Consider the following 20,789-nt stretch of genomic DNA (forward strand, 5'->3'; position numbering starts at 1 on the left):
GGCCTCCGGGGGGTTCCACAGGAGTGACAAGATAATTCACTTCCTATCCCCATCAATGTCTTAGGCATCAGGTAGCTTAGCAGTCTGAGCTTTATGCCAGTAACCGAATGGTCGCTGGTTTGACTACCTGCCCCGACAAGGTGAAAAATATGTCGATGTGCCCTTGAGCAAAGCTCTTAGCCCTGATTTGCTCCAGGGGTGCTGTACTACAATGGCTGACCCGGTAAAACAACACATTTCACTGCACCTCTCCATTGTGTGTATCAATACAACATGTATTTTTTAAATGTAATATTGGCCATAGGTCAGCTTCAAGATTTCTACTGACATATAACACCCTTTCAACTGAACATTACATGTGCTTCTTTGATATTTTCATCAGCCATGCAAGTGTTTTGATTCATGTAATAACCAATTTGTATAATATTAGAATAACTGTTTAGAATTTCCCCCAAATCATTAGATGTTTATATTTGACATTAACATTTGAGTAATTTAGCAGACAGCTTATCCAGAGCAACTTAGAGTTAGTGCATTCATTTAGTGCATTTATAGCTAGCTGGGACAACCACATATCATAGTCTTAGTAAGGGGGGGGAGTCAGGTGTGAGTGTTAGTGATATCTTTCTTTTGTAAAGCACCAGACTGCTCTCACTGTGTGTCAGTGTCGTATTGACTGTGATGCAAACCTGTCCTCAGTTGCCCAGTGACCTGTGATTTACTTACAGGTCAGTGCCTTCTGCAGGTATGAGGCACACAGCAGTGCATCCCTTACATTAGGGGAGAGCTGCAGCTTTAGCAAGTCCCTCTGGAACCACTTCAAAACGCTGTTTCCATGGTCACAAAGTGTGTGTGCTAACATCTGTGTGTGTGTTGCCTCTGATTGAGAAATAAGGACAGAGGGAGCGCGTGTGTGTGTGTGTGTGTGGATGTGTTTAACTATACTTGTTGGGACCAAAATGTGACCAACTGGGGACATTTTGTTGGTCCCCACAAGGTCAAATGCTATTTCTACAGGGTTTAGGGTTAAGGTTAGAATTAGTGTTTGGGTTAGAATTAGGTTCAGGGTTAAGGTTAGGAGCTAGGGTTAGTTTTAGGGGTAGGAGCTCGGGTTAGGGTTAAGGTTAGTTTTTGGGTTAAGGTTAGGGTTAAGGTTAGGGTTAGGCTAAGGGTACGTGTGTGTGTCTGTGTTTGTGTGTGTGTGGGTTGGTTATTCTATCTTTGTGGGGAGCTAAAATCACAAGGATAGTAAAACAAGGAAAAACATTCCCCGTGGGGACATTTCCCATGTTCCCATGAGGACAAAGGCTATTTTAAGTTTAGGGGTTAGGTTTACGGTTAGGGTTACAATTAGGGTTAGCGTTAGTGGTTAGGTTTAGTGTTAGGGGTTAGGGAAAATAGGAGAACATAAGGTTTGTGTGTGTCTATGCGACTGTGCGTTTACGCGACTGTGTGTGAATGCGACTGTGTGTGTGTGTGTGTGTGTGTGTGTGTGTGTGTGTGTGTTTGATCAAAAACGTGCTCTGAGAAACATGTTCTCAAACAAAACAAAACAGGTTCTGTACACAGGTAACCTATTTCCTTCTTCAAATGTAGTGTTATGTTCTGTTAATTACTGATGACCCCTTTAAGGATGGAGCACCCTTGGTCATGCGCAGTGTTGTTCTATGTTATTCTGGTACTAACTCGTTTGAGTAAATGTGAAGCTCCAGTTCAATTGCTGGTATTCAGAGTATTTCTTATTACATAAATAAGTACTAAGTGGTAAGACACTACAATGGCATCAAGTAAAAGTATAATAAGTGGCTTTTTAAAAGCCCAATTTTTGAGAAACATTGTGCAAAGTGATAAAGTTTAAAACAGACATGCACACACAAGCACAAGCACAAGCACACAGACAGACAGACAGACAGACAGACAGAGACAGTTGTGACACTGTTCCTCACAAGTTGTTCTCTTTAGAAGTTAAACACACATGATTAAAAATGTGCCTGATTGAAGGGTGGAAATCGGATCCAGTGAAATCCTGACAACCAATAGGAAACGGAGCGCCTTCTTTTTCCATGGGGGGCCCCAGAAGGCGAAGCCAAGCGGCGCCAAACCAACACTAGAGCTGAGTGTGCGCAGGCTTCAGCCGTCAGATTCAGCAGCGGGCTTCACATCGCTGACTTTTGTTTCTTACTAAATACAGACAGAAACCCGTGAATGAATGCGGCGCAGATTAATTAGGTGAGTGTCCCTATTATTTTATTTTCTATTTTGTGTTTACGACATGCTTTAGAGTATTATTTTGGACAGCTTTTGGTCACGTTAGGTGGTGGTTCTCAATATTTATCACCATCCTTGCGCACAGCCTATAGCTAGAAGTGGACCGTTTGTAAACAACCTTATGCATAGCCTACCTCTTTACAAAGGTGAGTAAACATAACTCATTGAGAGCTATGCAGCTAATATGTCAATTATTTACTTTTGTAGTGAGATAATCGTAGTGCAAGTTCACTGCGGAGGTGTTTGTACCTTTATGAATGAAACTGTTTCAGGTCGACTACCTCGGCAAGTTTAGACGGTCCATTCATTTTATTCTTCCCCCAATCCATCTTGATATAGGGTGGTCGGACGGCACACTCCGCGGACAATTCTGGCTCATTGCTTATCAATTAAAGTAGAGCATTAGCGTTGGAGAATGGATGGGATTCAAGACCAACAAGTGCCTTATATTAAATCCAATGTGAGTGAGAGCCACGTTTTTTTAACGTATAACCCGAGACCAAATAAAAAAATAAACAGCACTTAGATATCAGGAAAATGTTATTCATTACTGTGTTATTAAGTTGATGTAAAACCTGCAAGCTGGTCACTCGGTCGCTCAGTCACCTCCATGTGCAGATGTATGAACGGATAGCGTAATATTTAAACTATTACTGTGTAATACATGATGTTATATATATATTATAAGAAATATTGTAATAACGTTATTACTAGTATTCACTGAAGTGTTGCATTCCCTCTGTAGTTATAGGTAAAGAAAAGGGACAGGGGCAAGTTTAAAAGTGTGTGAGGTGTGTGATTGATGGCCATCTATTGCTCTCTCAGCTGTCATCTGTGCTAGTACACAACAGAATCACTCCAGTGGGAGACATTGATTTGTTTCCTCCCGTTTAGAGGCCACAAGGGAAGACAACTTGCAGTGAGAGACCGGCAAATGACAGAAAAAGAAAATTAATTAACTCTGACCTAGCCCTGGACACTGAAGGTAGGTAGAGCAGAGGGGAGGGAAAAGTTAATTTCACGGCTTCTTAACATTTAGCAAAATTCAATTTGTTTGTGGCCACCTGCACTCGTAAGCAAAATCTCAATTACAAGACATTCACCTGTGAAGATTGCGAGTAGCATCTGTCAGTGGCTACAGACACAAATTGAGTTGTTATTAGTTACACACGTGCCTCTGAATCATCTGGCCAAGCCTCCAATGGCATTCTAAGCCTATCAGCCTGTCATAGTGGAGGGAATTGTTTCTAAAGCTTTTTTTGTCCTGTTCTTTCTTCCCCTCCATGATTGTCCTCTATTGTTTTATTCTCCTAGAACTCTTCCAGGACCTCAGTCAACTGCAAGAGACCTGGCTGGCGGAAGGTAAGTGTTTACACGTTTACTGTAGTGTCGAAGCTCAACAAGCTCACTTGGTTTAAAAGACAGAGTAAGAGAATTGGAGAAAGGGAACGGGAAAGGTAGAGATGTAGAAAAAATTGGCCCCAAGTTCCATTCCTACTAACGTGCAGTCCAATTAAAGCCTGTGTGGAAGAGGCACCTTGTGTGTCATGCATACATTAGAGACTGTGATGAGCGTGGTCTTGAGGGAGACTGAGGAGGCTCTACCCAGAGTGTCATCACAAATTACCAGGAGAAAGCTCTCCGCTGCTCACTGTCTCTTCTGCTTTTGGCAAGAGCTAACGCACGCGAGCCGCCACCACCGCCCCACCTCCACCGGTCCTCTACCATCTCCTCTCTATCGCTCTCTCTCTCTCTCTCTCTCTCTCACACTCCCTCACTCATTCTCTTTCTTTTCCTCTCAGCGCATCTCTCTAGAAATCATCCTCCATAGTTGTAGTATCAGCTGTCTTCTCTGTTTCTTTATCTTTTTATTGGAAGAAAAATAACGGATTTACTTGTTTTTTTTTTGTTGAGAGTTTATTTTTTATTTTTTTGTTGATTTAATTATTTTTTTCTTATGGCAAGACTTGCTCTGTGTGGTATAACTCAGACGTGATGCTTCAGGATTTAAGCGCGGGTGTCTTCTTTCCGCCCTGTTTGCAGCACAGAAGTTTTGGTTAGTAAAGAATATTGATCATATTGAGCCTGTACCATTTTCGTAAGATGCATGTTTCATATGTTTGTGCATGTCTAAGTCTGTAAACGTATTAGTCTGTCGTTTGTATCTACATTTGATCTTCTTCTCTTGAATATCATTTACATATTGAAAATGCTTTTCTTTGCATGGGACATTTGCATTCGTTTGCAATGTTTCTTCCATACAGTTAATTGCTAATAAGCTGCAATATACATTAACAGAAAAACTTTTATTCTTTAAAACTTTTGTTGCTACATTTGTGGATGTTAATATTGCTTTGATTACATTTAGAGTGACCTATAAATTATAATATGCAGTATGTCCAATCTATGTTATTGGCATTAGGTTTTAAAACAGGAAATCACAAAGTTTCTGACTCTGAGTAAATAGTGGTGTAAATAAGAAGTAGGATGTGGATTCAACGTGTGAGTTCTTTTGTAGCTTCTATAAAAGTCCTCAACATTACTTTTTAATCATTTTAATTTCCCATGTCAATATGATTGTATGCATGCATGACAAATCTTGAAGTTTGTACTTGCCGCTTGCTTAGGGACCGAAACAAGCCCACGACATTATGTGCTGTATAATGTGGTCCCATCATCTTATCTCGTATTGTAAATGCACCATGTGTTCCCTTTCTACACAAAATATAACTAAGTTTATCTCTGTATGTGGGACATCTTTCTCCAAAAAATTATGTATCCTTTATTTAACTAGGCAGGTCAGTTAAGAACAAATTCTTACTTACAATGACAGCCTAGGAACAGTGGGTTAACTGCCTTGTTCAGGGGCAGAATGACACATTTTTACCTTGTCTGCTCAGGGATTCGATCCAGCAACCTTTCAGTTACTGGCCCAATGATCCAACCAGTAGGCTACCTGCCGCCCCAATGCACTGCATATGTACTTTTCTCCTTAAATGCACTGCATTTGTGGACTGTGGACTGCATTATGGAAGACAAAAACATGCCAACATCTTGTGTCAGCTAACTATTTAAAACAAATTTTGTTTGGATTAGAATTAGGCAACATTAGGCAACATTTGGTATCAATAATGACATCATTCTTTTGTTGTTCAATCTATGTCAGTGTCAGGGCTTTTGTTCTTTGTTGGTCTCTCAAGCTTTGAGGGGAATTGAGGTTTGATGACAGATTGAACTTTTGATGATTTATATTCAGACCACATATTTGAAATTAATCTAGAAAAATGTGTACTTATGGTAAATTGTTTAGATATTTTCTTCAGCTCTACTGTTGCGCTATGTTAGTATTGAACAAGACAACCTGTTTCTTTATCCAGTAGGCCTTGGTCTCTACTGGCAGATGATTCTAGTCGTAATGTTAAGGTCTAAAGTGTAGATCCTTAACCAGTAATATACATTTTTATCATACTCTATCAACTGTGATGTTTTCCTGGTAATTCTTTTGAGGTTATCTTATTACATTTTCCAAAGAGGTAGAAAAATATTTCTCCCTGCTTTGCACAGGTGGATAGGCAACTTAATCATTGATGAGATTCATCTATTCTTTAATACATTTAAAAATGCTTGCAGTGTAATTTAGGGGTTTTAAAAATGAAAAGTATGCTTTGAAATAGATATTGGAATACTTTACCAGCTACTCTATGCCAGTTAGATTATGAAGTATATACCGCAGGGCTTGTAAAAGAATAAGATGTCGTTTTAATATTTTAGTATTTAAGTGGGGAAAAAGGCCTTGGTTCCTGATATAGATATTACTGTAAGGAGTACAGTTCTGCATGTCGTGGATCATTGTGATGTACGTTTCAAGATTGAAGTAGATTTAATAAATTACTTCCTGTCCATTAAGATAAAAAGGAATACCTACCTACCTATTTCAATGATTTATTCATTCAGGTAATTGGAAATAAGAGGAGGAATTGTGGGAGACAGACTGAATTTCTGACATCACAAACTGAGAGGTTGAAGGGTTCTTAACCTGGCCATTTTGGCCAAGGCTATTTTTCTCTTTCTTTTTGGGAGTTCTTCAAGTATCAATTTCACTTTGAAATCTATTCGGTGAGGTTGCCACAATTTTATAATACTGTAATTTTTTAAAATAAAATGTTGACACGAATGTGAAAATGATAGCTGATGCAGTCTGGTCTATTGAATTCAAACTTTTAAAAGGAGATAGTAAATCTTTTGCTCAACCCGTTCTTTTCATCTTAGCCCTGTTGTTGGCGCGCTAGCTAGATTTGTTTGAAACCTAACACCATCAGACACACAGTACTTGTAGGTACAGGAGCCTGATGGTGTTGGGCTGGGATGAATAGAATGGGCTGAGGAAAAGACAAAGGATGTGCCACTACTACTCAGGGCCTGTGTATGGGGCTTGGCTGTTTTTCTTTTCTCTCTTCTTTTTCTCTCTCTCTCTCTCCCTCTCTCTTTCTTTCTCTCTCTCTTTTTTTGTGAATGGCGGCAGAGTTCTAATTTTGGTGCTCTCCCCGGGAATTGTTGCCGGGATCTGCTGGCCCATTCACAGACTGGGTCCGGTGACTCATGCATCCGGCTTCAACATCACTTTCTCCTCCTCTCCTTTCGTTTCCGCCTGTCTGTCGCCATCCTTCTTCCCCTCTCGCTTTGAACCTTGCGACTTTGTGATGCCTGCAGTGCGCGTGTGTTACACAGTGCTAGCGAACTTGAAGTAGAAAGAAGTTGTACACGGTTGTGGTGGAGACATTGTTTTCTTTTCTTTGAGTGGTCAGGCTTGCCCTGGGTGAATGTTTTCCAGTCATGGTTTTGTGGTGGAGCCAGTATTTTGAATTGAGAGAAAGTTCTGGTCTGTAATTATTTGTAGTGGCAAGGTATGACATTATTTTGCATGAAAAGGTGCTTTGTAGTTCTTACAATGGCCATCTTGATGCAGAAATCAGTGCACACCACAATCCCACTGCAAGAGGGGGCTTGGCTGGCACAAAGAATTGAAGTCAGCAGGTGCACAGGGTTTTACAATTATACTTCAGTTGCTGTTATGTTGATCTTTACAGTATTGCACCATACAATATAATTCATCTTTCCTAGTGTGTATCAGAACAGTCTACTGTATTGACACTTGTTTTACAGTGAACATTAGTTCACACAAGGCTTTGACCTAATAGTTTTTCACATGTTTTTCCACCACACATATTGTGAGAAAATAGGTTTTTCTTTTTCTATTTTGTTGGATCGTTCTTTTTCTCTCATTTTGAAAAGTGAAAATACAAAACATGATCATCTAATACAGACCTGCCTCGACATGATACTGATTCAGTGATAATGAGAATCCACCTCTTTGTGCGTAAAAATAGACGTGCTAATGACACATTTAAAAATCTCTCATATTGCCGTTTGCCACAATTTTCCAAACTCGTCAAACTTCAGGGACCTAAAAAGTGCAAATATGTGTGATATAAATATGTACATGTCTAATTGGACCCTGTGCAGAGCCTTCATTGTCTTAACATTAGCCGAAAGCACAGGAGTGTGAATGATAGGTGAAACACTCTGGATTGGAGCAGAGCTAACTCGGCAGGTACAGGTGGATTCAGCAGTGGGGAAGAACCCAATTAGCTACTGTTAACAATGGGTGTTATTGCTATCGGTGTGGAGATAGCAAACTCCTGAAGCTACAGCATAATCTAAAAACGGACCAGACAACCTCAGGACATATGCAATCAAGAGAAAGAGGGGAAGAACAATACATTTGTTCTCCCTAGAGACTGTTATTTTAGCTTTTAGCTGCTCCATTTGCATTCTATTTGTCCGTTGGTGCATTATAACTTGGATAAACGTTGGGAGGATTCTGCATTTACATTGCTTTGTTCATGAATAGATACATGTCCATAAAGGGATTTTTTTAATGTCTTTAGAGGCTTTTTGCCAAAATAAATGATTGAGAGGGTTAGACTGGATATCGTGAGTCTGGTGTTGTCCATCGGCATGAAAATCACTTTTTCCTTTCCTCTCTGCTTCTTTCTCTAGCTCAAGTTCCCGACAATGACGAGCAGTTTGTCCCAGACTACCAGACTGAAAACTGTGAGTATATGATGCCACAATGTTATTGTATTTGTGTATGTATGTGTGAGTCTATGTGTTTGTGTGTGAGTGTGTGTGTGTGTTTTTCCATGTCTCTCAGTACCCCCACCTTCACTCTCATATGTGGTCTCCGGAGAGCTAGTCTTGCAGGTTGGCAGACAGGTGCAGAAGAGAAGGGGTGGAAGAGAGGGTGGAAGAGAGGGGGTGGAAGAGAGGGTAGAAGAGGTGGGGTGGAAGAGAGGGGGTGGAAGAGGGAGCAATGATATTATAGCACTGGTTTATTTATGTAGGAAAACATCAAAATAGTTTGAGTCATTTGCAATAAGTGATAATAATCAGATAGTGTTTATATATATATATATAAACTCAATATTTTCCAACAGTATTTTATCCTCTGTAACTGTCAGCATTGGTTGTGGCGGTTATACTGGAAGAAATCCAATATGTCTTGACATAAATGCACTATACATTATAATGCACTTGGTGGCACAGTACAATGAGCATTTAAAGTGAGTGGAGACGAGGCTGTTGTTGGCACAGTGGGGTTATGAAGGAAGTCAGCCAACGTGGAGACAGAAGTGGAGTGAGTGGAGCTCAGTGGGATCCAGTGCTAGCACATGTCTTTTAGATGAGCCAAAAGGCCTATGCAACAGTGAGAAAGCAGGAAACTGTGTCTGTAATGACCATTACCCCCCTTTATCGCTCACATGTTAGATATTCACCTCGGAATATTTTATTCATTTCAATACTTTTATTTCTACATTTGTCTCAAGAAACTGTTTGCCTTTGAGGAACCTCTTACCAGTTTCTCTGAGCTCCGTAGAGGTACAGTATGGTACATATCCACTATAGGATCCAAAATGGTTGCACAGTAACATTCATAAGGTCTTGAGGTCCCCATGTCCTTCAAAGCCATCCAGGGCCCATCGTGTCCGTTGTAGTAGGGGACTGCTGACCATAGGAAACGTCCTGTTGGCATGCTGGAGCAGACTGGAGAGGCAGAAACAGATGGTGGGTGGGAGGGCGAGGGCACCGTGGTTGGGCTCTCGAGCAGGCGTCCCAGCCTGCAGGACTCCAATATGGGTTTCACCAAGGAGAGAGTGAGAGAGGATGGTGGGATTGTTTAGAGGTCAATAGAGGTAAAAGCGAGGTGTATGACATGTACAGTCAATTCATTCATACAGTATGAGAAAATAGACATAGAGAACAGGTGGAAACATGGAAATAGATCACTGCGGATATTTTTGACATGTTTTTTTTGAAAAGCATTCACATCCTCACTTTATCACCTCACTTGTGGACAATTTTCCCATGTATATCAACCATACTTAACATCACATTTGAAGGGGAAACTTCCAGACATTGAATCTTAAAGGCTTTGGGCGTGGAGGAGACATGTTCTTTGTCTATTACCTTCAAATTTAGTGGTTTCCAAGCTCTCATTAGCATAACTTAGCAGGGTATGAAGAAGTACTGTAGATGGTGTAAAATGAGACCACATGTAATCAGCGGATAGGAGCTACTAACATTAACAGTAATGGCAAGCACTTACACTGTGTGAAAATTGACGTTTTTTTCCCAATGTTGCCAAAAGACTGATATTTTATGAATGGACTGGAGAAATATCTGCCAAAAGTAGACTTCACTGTAAATGCCAAAATACACAGTTTGTAACCCAATGCACACAACTGTTGCCCTCAAGGGGGTTTTGTGGTAATTAGGAATGATTGGCACCAAAATGACATTTCTTAGTTTGCAGCTAATATAGTGGCTGTATTGAGAAAATTCACTGTGAACGGCATAGCTGGTTGGGGGGTATTTCAGATATGATTTAAATAAGGGAACCAAAATAATAAATGAAAGAGATTGTGTGCACTGCAAAGTGTAAAGTCAGACAAAATGCAAATACACTCAAATCTGTATTTATAAAAATCAATGATTAAAATGTTGTTTTGAATCAAATGTATCGTTTGGTTTCTAAATAAGGAATAGGGCCAAACAAACAATAGTAATTTATCAAAATACTAAAATGCAATTCATGTGGGCAAGCATAACACATGTTCATTTTGTACAGAAAACTAGCCAAAGAAGTTGACAGAATATTTGAGAAATTCAAATGAAACCATTCAAAATGATGTAAATAACTGTCAGAAATGCTTGTTCTTAAAATGCACAGTCATTTAGATAAATCAATCTGTAGATACTCACAGCAATTTAACATTGATGGACATGACATTCTAAAAAGGTTTATCTGTTCTCATTACAGGTGATGTCTTCCATATTGATTGGTGTACCCTTGGCACCCCACTGATAAATCTATTGTGACATTTCCATCTCTATTTTAGGTGCCTCTCTTAGAGCACACGAGCTGTTCTTAACATTGTAGTTCATTCAGTTCATGTGCATATTAACTTACTGTGTTGTAGGACAAATACATAATTTGACAAACCATAATTATATTGAACAAAAATATAATTGCAACATGCAACAAATCAGTCACCTGAAATAAATAAATTAGGGCCTAATCTATGGATTTCACATGACTGGGCAGGGATGCAGCCATGGGTCAGCCTTGGAGGGCATACCAGGCCCACCCACTGGGGAGCCAGGCCCAGCCAATAAGAATGAGTTTTTCCCCACAAAAGTGCTTTATTAAAGATATAAATAAAAAACTATAAATGCAACACGAAGAACTTGAAGAAGCCGGATTTGAGGTCCTGGGCTGGCGTGGTTACACGTGGTCTGCGGTTGTGAGGCCGGTTGGACGTCAAATTCTCTAAAACGATGTTGGAGGAAGCTTGTGGTAAACAAATGAACATTAAATTCTCTCTGGTGTATGCTCCCTCAAAACTTGAGATATTTGAGGCATTGTGTTGCGTGACAAAACTGCACTTTTTAAAGTGGCCTTTTATTGCCCCCAGCACAAGGTGGACTTGTGTAATGATCATGCTGTTTAATCAGCTTCTTGATATGCCACACTTGTCAGGTGGATGGATTATCTTGGCAAAGGGGAAATGGTCACTAACCAGGGATGTAAACAACATTGGAGAAAAATAAGCTTTTTGTGTTGTCTGGGATTCTTTATTTCAGCTCATGAAACATGGGGCCACCACTTCACATGCTGCGCTTATATTTTTATTCAGTGTATGTCCACTAATAAATACATGTACATCACTAAACAGTAAACAATACGTCTCTGTTACTTATTGTACCTCTTGCCATAAGCCTTTAATTAGCCAGATAAGGCTGCAGCCTCTGTGTCTGCAACGCCTGTGACGCCGTTCGACCTCGTCAAAGGTCTCCCCTCAGGAGGTACCACTTTGACCACCGATCGATGACCCGTAAAGGTCGCGCCCCACCGAGGCCAGCGAGACCTGTGAACATCCCCTGTGCTTTGCCCCAACGTGCCCCGTGCATCAGTCCTCTGGGACACAGGCGTCAGATGGGGTGTTGACAGATCGACTCCTCCACACAGAGAGACTGTGACACTGTCACACAGGCCAAGCTGTCAGTCAGCAGTGAGAAACTCAAAACATCCGCTTCTCTCAGCTCCTCAACCCCTAAACTACTTCCTCAGTCATCAGCTCTGAAAAGGGCTTGTTTTCTAAGGCCCATTCTAGAAAAACATACACTGGCCCGGCAATCCCCCAGGTAGACAGTTGAGCATGATTCTAGCCCTAAATAACCAGAGAAAAGACAAGCATTTTTAGTGCTTTGTTTAGTTTGATTGATTTTCACTTCCATTCATGATCGGTATCTACTTTGTTTTGACGTCACAGTGGGTCGGATGCGGATTTTAACATGAAGATTGACAAACCACTTCCTTTCAACGGTAACGAGGAAATGATTGTGCCATATTCTCTGCATAAGTAAAGCACTTTGGGTTTATACTCTCCTCAGTAGTTGTGCATGTGCCTGGTGCAACCGCGTGTGCATGTTTGCGCACGTACGTAGCCTACGTGTGTTTATTAGCGGTGACACGCTAGCTCTCCAGGTACCCGGGACTGACTTGATCCTGAGTGACTTGGTTTTCATCACCGTGGCCAATTGAATTAGTGTTGATCATGACTCAAGATGATGGGATGTTAATCAGAACTGATTTGGCACTTAACAGCTTCTTAAATGCACAGGCCACTGTGGGAAACTGGGCATAGGTACAGAGAGTGGGTTCAGATCAATGGGCCTTGTTAGTGTTGTCTGGACAGTATTGGCAGTTAGCTGTAACGTGATAGGGATGTAGTGGTGTCTAGCCCTGCTTTGAAATTGTCATATTTCAGGAAGAAAGAGACTCCCATTGTGTAACTGCGAGAAGTAAGTTACAGTGAGTGATGAAGACTGGGATTCTGGACTTAGAAATAGAAATAGTCTGCATTGATATTCCCGGCCCTGTCCTTAGGGATAGCAGTGGAGTAAGATGAAGTACTGGACATGTATGCCTATTACCCAAGTGTTGAATAAGGATTTTGTATGTGTTGGACTATATGACTATTGTACATTTGTACATATAGAGTACTGATAAATAATGAATGAGTTACTGAATAAATGTTTCAACGTCGCCAATCTAATGTCTAACCTCTCCATCCTCCCTCCTTCCCTCCCTCCCTCTCACACATGCATGTCGTAGTGGCATTCCACGGACTGCAGCTGAAGATCAAGAAGGAGCCCCACAGCCCCTGTTCCGAGCTGGGCTCCGCCTGTAGCCAGGAGAGGCCCTTCAAGCTCCACTATGGGGAGAAGTGCCTGTACAACATCAGGTAGGTAAGCCACAGCACCAGCCTCAGCTTGATAAAATAAGTATTAACAGGTTGAAAACATCCGAGCTCTCTGCATCAGCCAGTATGACATCACATGAGGTTCCACTTTCCGCTATCTGGAACCATCAGAGCCAGATTGCACACAAAGAGATAGACTAACACACAAAAATGAACATTATAAGTTTTGGTGGTTTGGAAAATATCCTGTGGGATATTGAAGTAGTATTTCTTTTACCTGTAGTGAAATCTCACAAGGATTCTGCAGGTAAATCTGGTTTGATGAAAATGAAAATGAATCACATTTTGTACAGTCTTTTTTCATCCCCACAGGTTGTCCAATATATCTCCACGCTGTTAGATGGATAATGACTGCTTCATTATGATAGCTTGATAAACTACAGTACTTCTGGCTTCCCACCCTGTTTTCAAAGTTGTATTACTTCCTTCCATTTTGAGAATTCAAGACATTGGAATTGCAGCCATTCCCTATGAAACAAAAGGCCAGGTGCTGTGCTAAATGTTTCAAGTGGGATGCGCTTGACTTGGGGTATAGATCTAGGATAATATACTGTCTACCTCAGGTGTTTTTTCAAATGAACCAAAATGACTATGGCACAATAATTGCCTAGTTACATCAAATCTTTAATTGATTTGACTTGTGATATATGGCATTGTGGCATATGCTTGCGATATTACAGTGCCGTGTATGTCAAGGGTCATCATGAAGATGTATTCTAGAAGAGGAAACACAAAAGTATTTTAAACCCTGAGCATACGCTAAAATATATATATATTCTTAAAGGAAAATGTGTCAAAATTCAAGTTCAGATTTATGCCCGAAAAGTTTTTAAACTGTCGTTTTGACAATAACTGTAACATAAAAGACGATTGGATATGGAAAAGGATAGCTTTCAAATACCAGGCCACACTACAATGGCTTCTGTCAAATGGCATGCGTCGACATAATGTAAATACAACAACAGACTGATCCCTCCACCCCATGTGTCTCTCAGTGCCTACCAGCAGCACAAACACCCCACAGGCATGAAGCCCTCCAGCCCAGCGACGCCCCCCTGCAGCAACCCCGTGTCCCCCCTTCGTAATGGCTCCCCCACGGCCATCCCCACCCCCAAACCAGACAGGACGTACCCCCACCTCCAGCCCTCCCAGCCCCTCCCGGACAGCACTTACTCCATGGACCACAGGTACTGTACTACACAGCTACTGTATACTGTGGGCTACCACTACATCATCTTTAAACTGGCACTAACAAAACATTATCGACATAGTTTCAAGTGCACATTTTAAGTTTATTTGATCATTATAGTACATTCAGTACAGCTTACCTGAATCCCGATGTACCATTCTAATTATACACAACAGGTTGTATAAATTGTCAAGTTTTAGGTATAAAAATGTGTATTGATGTCAGTCCATCTGTCTCAATCGGTTATCATGAGAATTTGTGAAAATGTCATTTTCTTGCCTTTTCAGATTTCGACGTCAGCTGTCGGAGCCCTGCCACTCGTTCCCCTCCCCACCGTCGATGTCTCGGGACGGAAGGCCCATGTACCACAGACAGATGTCTGAGCCCAACATCCTGTTCCCCCCACAAGGCTTCAAGCAGGAGTACCCCGACCCCTTGTTTGAGCACCCTGCCATGGTAGGGGCGCCCATTCCCCCCACGTACCCCCCCTCCATGATGATCAAACAGGAGCCCAGGGATTTCACCTATGACTCAGGTGAGTAGGTGTGTTAGTTGTCCTCTTCTTTTTTGGGGGGAGGAGGTGGTGGTAATAGAGATGCAGTAAAATGTGTTGTATTTAATATTGTGGTGTCATTGTCTTATTTAGTCTTTGGGGTTTTAGGAGGATCCCCATTAGCTGTTGCAAAAGCAGCAGCTCCTCTTCCTGGGGTCCAACACAGAACAAGAAACATGAGATAATACAGAACATTAATAGACAAGAACTGATCAAGGACAGAACTACATACCTTTAAAAACGTCACACATAGCCTACGTATCTATACATACAGCCTGCAGGTCTTGCTTTGTGGAGTGTGGTGTCAAAAAAAGCATGTCTTTATTACGGACAGACCTCTCCCCACCTTTACGACCGTTGAATCTATAACCTTGGTTAGAGCTATAGAAAAATGTAGCCTACTGTATATTTATATTTTAGTGTACATCATTAGAGAAATATGACAAATTCGGCCAAAGAACACTCTTTTCACTCAATAATATAACCAAATACTTGAGCATTTGGACCCACCACAGCATCATACCACCCTCTTTTTAATCAGACCAGATAGTTGTCATTTGAGGAATGGGCCTGTTGATTGGATTAACCCATTATTAGCGCAGGGGTTTCTGGTTTGGGTATCTGTGCCGGGCTCCATTTCCTGTGGTGCTCTAATGTCTGTGCCTGGTCACAGTCCGCCCCCGCAGAAGGGGTGGTGGGGTGTTCTAATCCTGCTTGCTTCATTCATAAGCTGGAGCCAAAGGAGAGATTACTATGGAGTGGTGTAATAGTGTGCCCAGTCAGGGTGGAATGTGGCGTCCACTCTGCTGCCCCATGCAGAGAAAGATTTCCATATAAACAGCACTGAGCTCCCTTTGAGTTGGCCTTCTCTCTGTAACATGAGCCCTTTTCAACAGGGACATGTTCATAAGAGAGCGTGTACAGAAAACATTTGCAACAGAAAACAAATGTTTCTATATCCAGGTAGTCCTCACTATTTACATGTGAGCTATTCTGCAGACTCTCTTATCCAGAATGACTGACAGTAGTGAGTGCATACATTTTCATACTGTTCCCCCGTGGAGTGGAACCCACAGCCGTGGTGTTGCAAAGCTCCATGCTCTACCAACTGAGCTACACAGGTTTATTTCAGTCTGTTGTCTTCAGTTTGGTGCCTAATGAACACTACCCTGCAAACATTTACGCAGGTTTCCCAAGTATCTCGATGGCGTGGATGAACAGAGGGAGCCCTTTTCCAGCATGTTTTATATCCCAGATTGACCATTTAGGCGAATTTATTAGCAGTCATTCTGCAGCTTGTTTACTAGACCATGCCTGTGGAGAGGATGGGAGGGGAGCCTGGTAATTTCATTAGCAGTAATTTCCTCTACAATCCCATTACTTTGATGAAGTTCAGAGAAATGTTGATGGCCCTAAATTAACGGGGTTAGTCATTTTATTGACCATTCACTTTGTAACTGTTTCGGCCCTTTGATTGTAACCAGCAGCTGTAATGTGGTAGGAGGGCCAGACATATGTCATATTATACTGTTGTAAATAGTACCAGTGAAGTTGCAGTCAGTGAAACAGTCATCACAGCCATCATGCTTCACTGCTGAAGAAACAGAACAAGCCGAAAACATGGCCGGCATTTTATGCTACATTTACTCCAACGCTGCTAATAGGTTATCTTGAGCTTAGCCTAGACTATGACACTGCACTGTTCAGGACTAGTGTCATTGTGCGCTTAGTGTTGGCTGAGCTCCAGTGTCATGCTAGAAGACATGTTCTTTAATCAGGGGCAGTGGTGCAGTGAGTGAGCAGTAACTGACTGCTCTCAGATAGCTGATACTGTCCTAATGCTCCCTTAAGGGCTTCTAACACCCATTCTTCCCTGTCTCCAGCAGAAGTGCCTAGCTGCCATTCTGTCTACCTGAGGCAAGACGGCTATCTGGCTCACAGCAGCAGGACTGAAGGTGAGGGATGACGCTTGGAGACATGCATGTTGGTTGGGTTATTCATCCCGTCCAAGTTGCCGTTTCCCTAACGTGATTTCTCAACACTGTCTCGTCTCTCAGGCTGCATGTTCGATAAAGTTGCAAGACATTTCTACGACGACACCTGCGTGGTCCCCGAAAAGGTTGAAGGTGAGATGTCCAAGAGTCGACACATAAACGGCTGCTTTCACTTGTAATTTCAATCAAAGATATTAATTGAAACGTGAAATAACAACCTCCTCTCTCCCCTCCCTCCATCCTCCTCCTCCCTCCATTCTCCCTGTCCCTCCACCCCCCCTCTAGGTGACATAAAGCAGGAGTCAGGTCTGTACCGTGAAGGTCCAACCTACCAGCGCCGAGGCTCACTGCAGCTCTGGCAGTTCCTGGTGGCTCTCCTGGACGACCCGTCCAACTCTCACTTTATCGCCTGGACCGGCCGGGGCATGGAGTTCAAACTCATCGAGCCAGAGGAGGTGAGAGCATGTCTGTCTCATCATATTCCACATGGAGTATCTTAGTCCCTTCAAGCAACAGTGACCAGATTATTCTGATCATTGAAGTGAGTTTGAGGTGAAATCTGTTCTTCAAACCGTCAGAATAATGTGTTAGGAAACATTTGAACGAGGAAATGTACCATACTGACGTTCCTTTTTTATTGCCTCACCCCGTGCTAAAAGTATGAAATCTGATCAAATCAAACAAACTGTCAACCGGAGAGTGGCCTACTAAATGTTTCAATGAACCTGTTCCTAAAAATATAAACGGTGTTGACGGTTCTGCCCTTTGAAATGGAACAGGTCTTGGTTTGTGCGCTCACATCGCAGACAGAGAGGCACAGTCAGTGTCTGGTGTGTTGGTAGGGTAATGGTTAGAGGAGTGTGTGTGTATGTGTGTGTTGGGGGGGTAACTTGACATCGGTCCACATGGCCCAACTCAGTGGGACCAGCCAGCTGCAGCGAACAGGGGGGCATTCATACCATCAGGTGACCAAACGCGCTAACTTTGGGCTTTGGGTGGCCGTAACACATGAATGAGCATGAGGACATGAAAGAGGGTGCAACGTTTTTAGTGTTGGGTCGAGGGAGAGAGAGATACAGGGTTAGAGAGAGATACAGGGTTAGAGAGAGATACAGGGTTAGAGAGAGATACAGGGTTAGAGAGAGATACAGGGTTAGAGAGAGAGAGAGAGAGAGAGAGAGCTTTAGAATGGGTGCTGGGGAGGTTGTGTGGTCTGGTAGACAGGTGCTGTAACATCTGCTGCCTGCTCCACTGGGTGGGTGACAAGTTCCTAATGAACACATCCCTGTCAAGGGGTGTGGAGTCTGGTTCCACTCTAATTGCTGTTATTAGGAAATATGGATTAGTAAGCTCTGACATTAAGACAACGTCATTGCATTTTTACCGGGAAGTTGTGCAACAGGGGGCGTGTTATGTTCTCACCTCTTATTATGCCCAAGGAATATGTTACAAGACTGAAGCCATTAATCTGTACAATGTGATCTTTCTTTGACATTCTGGTTCTATTCATTTCACCATAACCATTTCCCCTTTGTTTATGTGTGTCTGTCTGTTCGTGGTTGTGTGTGACAAAGGTTGCACGTCGATGGGGAATCCAGAAGAATCGACCTGCTATGAACTATGACAAACTCAGCCGATCGTTACGCTATTACTACGAAAAAGGCATTATGCAGAAGGTAAAAGAGGCCTAAGGCGGCACCCTGACAAGAGACATATGACGATGGTTCCACGTTTGATTATCTATAAAATACCTTCTTCTCCATAGTCAACCATGAGCTCTGACAACTGTCCCTTTGGGGACAATAAAGTTCATCTCATTTCATCTTATCTAATCTTATCTTATCTCCAGGTGGCAGGGGAGAGATACGTGTACAAATTTGTGTGCGACCCCGAGGCTCTGTTCTCCATGGCCTTCCCTGACAATCAGCGGCCCGTGCTGAAGACGGACATGGAGCGGCAGATCAACGAGGAGGACACAGTGCCGCTGTCACACTTTGACGAGAACATGGCCTACGTGCAGGAGGCGGGGCCCTACTGCAACCCGCCACACCCGTACAGCGAGGGCTACGTTTATTAACGTAAAGCCCCAAGACGCCGAACTGGTGTACTTCACAGTCGCTACGAACGGAGGGGAAAGACTTTGTCATTCAGAGGATCCCGAGTCACCCTCTCTCACAAACACCACCCTTTTTCTTCCATTTGTGTTTTGACGTCCAAGCTGTGCTGCAGGATGGAGAGTGCACTTTATGGACTGACTGACAGTTTGTGAACCTGCGGGGGCTAGCTATGTAATTGGGTCGTTTCAGATGTTTATGTTGAATTTAAAGGAGGGATTCTCCCCCCCCCCCCATAAGCATGCCGTATTCGTATGAGACAGGACTCAAAGGCCAAAGGTCACATATGGACATATTCCTGCAGTCTCGGCAGCTGAAAAAAAATCCTCCTGATCTTTTCGACAGCTACAGGAAACATCCTCAATTATTTCTTTCATTCCTCTTTTTGTTCAATTGCCCTTTCATCTCCATCATGTGTACTTTCTTACTCATTTAAGTGAATAATGCAATGTAATGTAATGACATGCTTTTAAAATACTTTTATGGTGAAGTGACATAATTCTAGACTTGAAACAGTAATGTAATTATAAAAATCTTAGTTGACATCTACATGCTGCCTTGCTGCCAGTTTTAAACGTGCCCCTTTGCCAGTACTGACTTACCCACAGTGCATCATGATATGACGGAGTATTGGGTTCCTTTTCAAAACTGCATTGACTGTGTAGACCCGTAGGAATTCCACACGAAACGATCAGATGCAAACAAATTCACCCTAAACATACTTTATTATATGTAATACAAATGACCTGTATTCAAAAGACAAATGAAGCAGAGACTGTACCTTATTTAGTCTTTGCATTGTTGTGTATATCACACCAGCGGCCAACTTAATGAATTACATATTTATAACAAACATTTAATTCTGATTTGTCCTACATTATACGACACAAATGTTTTTTATGTTAATGATGTGTATTTATTCAGCCATAACACGAGTTATCCGATATTTCAAGGCCACAATGTGGGAATTGTACAAAACAAACATTCCCTTTATATCCTATCACACGATGTTGTTGTCCCCCTTTTAAAAACAAACGTAATGTGAGGAATGCATACAAAAAAGAGATAAACATGCTAACTGAAATCAAATCATATCTAACTTTTTCCTTTTTGTTTGTAGACAAATGATGTACGTGTTGCATTTGAATTAAAAGGTATCAGAAATATTTTGAATTTTCTAGTATTATAAAGATCCATGTTATGTTATAGGGTTTCCATGTATAATCAGGTAAATGCACATTGGTTGCTGCTTCGAATTGTAACTGTCATTTTATAGTCTAAACATAATGGCAAACTGCAATCTGCAATTCTGCGTTCTGTGTTTAAGTGTTTTGTTTAGTCATATGTTTTGTTTTATATTCTTCAAAAAGGGAAAAAAATGAAGTCACCACAATGAAGTTCTGTGAAAAAAAGTATACAGGTTGGGATGGAATTAGCAATAGCCAAAATTCTGTAATAAAATAGTGCTGAAAAACTGGTACATGCGTGATTGTCACCCATGAAAATATATACATGTTTTTTTTAACCATGAATACAATATTTTCAGATTTATTAGCAAGTAAACATTTTTAAAGAGAATTGAAGTATAATATTCTGTAAGCTTTCAAAACCGCATTACTCAGTAAGGATAAGAAGTTGTAGTTCATAGATTTACTGACAGGCATAGACAAATTTAGAGCAGTTCAACCAAGCATGTGTGGGTTGGTGTAGAGAAGTGCAATGGAGAAAAGTAACTCGTCAATTTCCAGGTTGGTGGGAATACTCTCTACCGCAAAGCATTTAGCC

The 20,789-nt window shown here is 41.7% G+C and overlaps 1 protein-coding gene across 6 annotated transcripts; it reads left to right on the plus strand.

The window, feature by feature from the left end:
- The first annotated feature begins 1,974 nt into the window (after positions 1-1,974).
- LOC135520183 (ETS translocation variant 1-like) lies at positions 1,975-20,481 on the plus strand. Of its 6 annotated transcripts, XM_064945548.1 has the most exons (14): positions 1,975-2,229; positions 2,354-2,414; positions 2,608-2,728; positions 3,163-3,253; positions 3,583-3,630; positions 8,329-8,382; positions 13,007-13,136; positions 14,150-14,341; positions 14,631-14,878; positions 16,780-16,851; positions 16,954-17,022; positions 17,176-17,345; positions 18,465-18,566; positions 18,740-20,481. In XM_064945548.1, the coding sequence occupies exons 3-14, from the start codon at positions 2,684-2,686 to the stop codon at positions 18,965-18,967; spliced, it is 1,449 nt and encodes a 482-aa protein (XP_064801620.1). In that variant the 5' UTR covers positions 1,975-2,229; positions 2,354-2,414; positions 2,608-2,683; the 3' UTR covers positions 18,968-20,481. The 6 variants fall into 6 exon arrangements, with proteins under 6 accessions (XP_064801620.1, XP_064801618.1, XP_064801621.1 ...); XM_064945546.1 differs by lacking the exon at positions 2,354-2,414; XM_064945549.1 differs by lacking the exon at positions 2,354-2,414 and having other exon boundaries at positions 1,976-2,229; positions 16,783-16,851.
- The last annotated feature ends 308 nt before the right edge of the window (positions 20,482-20,789 follow it).

Source organism: Oncorhynchus masou, chromosome 29 (assembly GCF_036934945.1).
Source record: "Oncorhynchus masou masou isolate Uvic2021 chromosome 29, UVic_Omas_1.1, whole genome shotgun sequence".
NCBI lineage: Eukaryota > Metazoa > Chordata > Actinopteri > Salmoniformes > Salmonidae > Oncorhynchus > Oncorhynchus masou.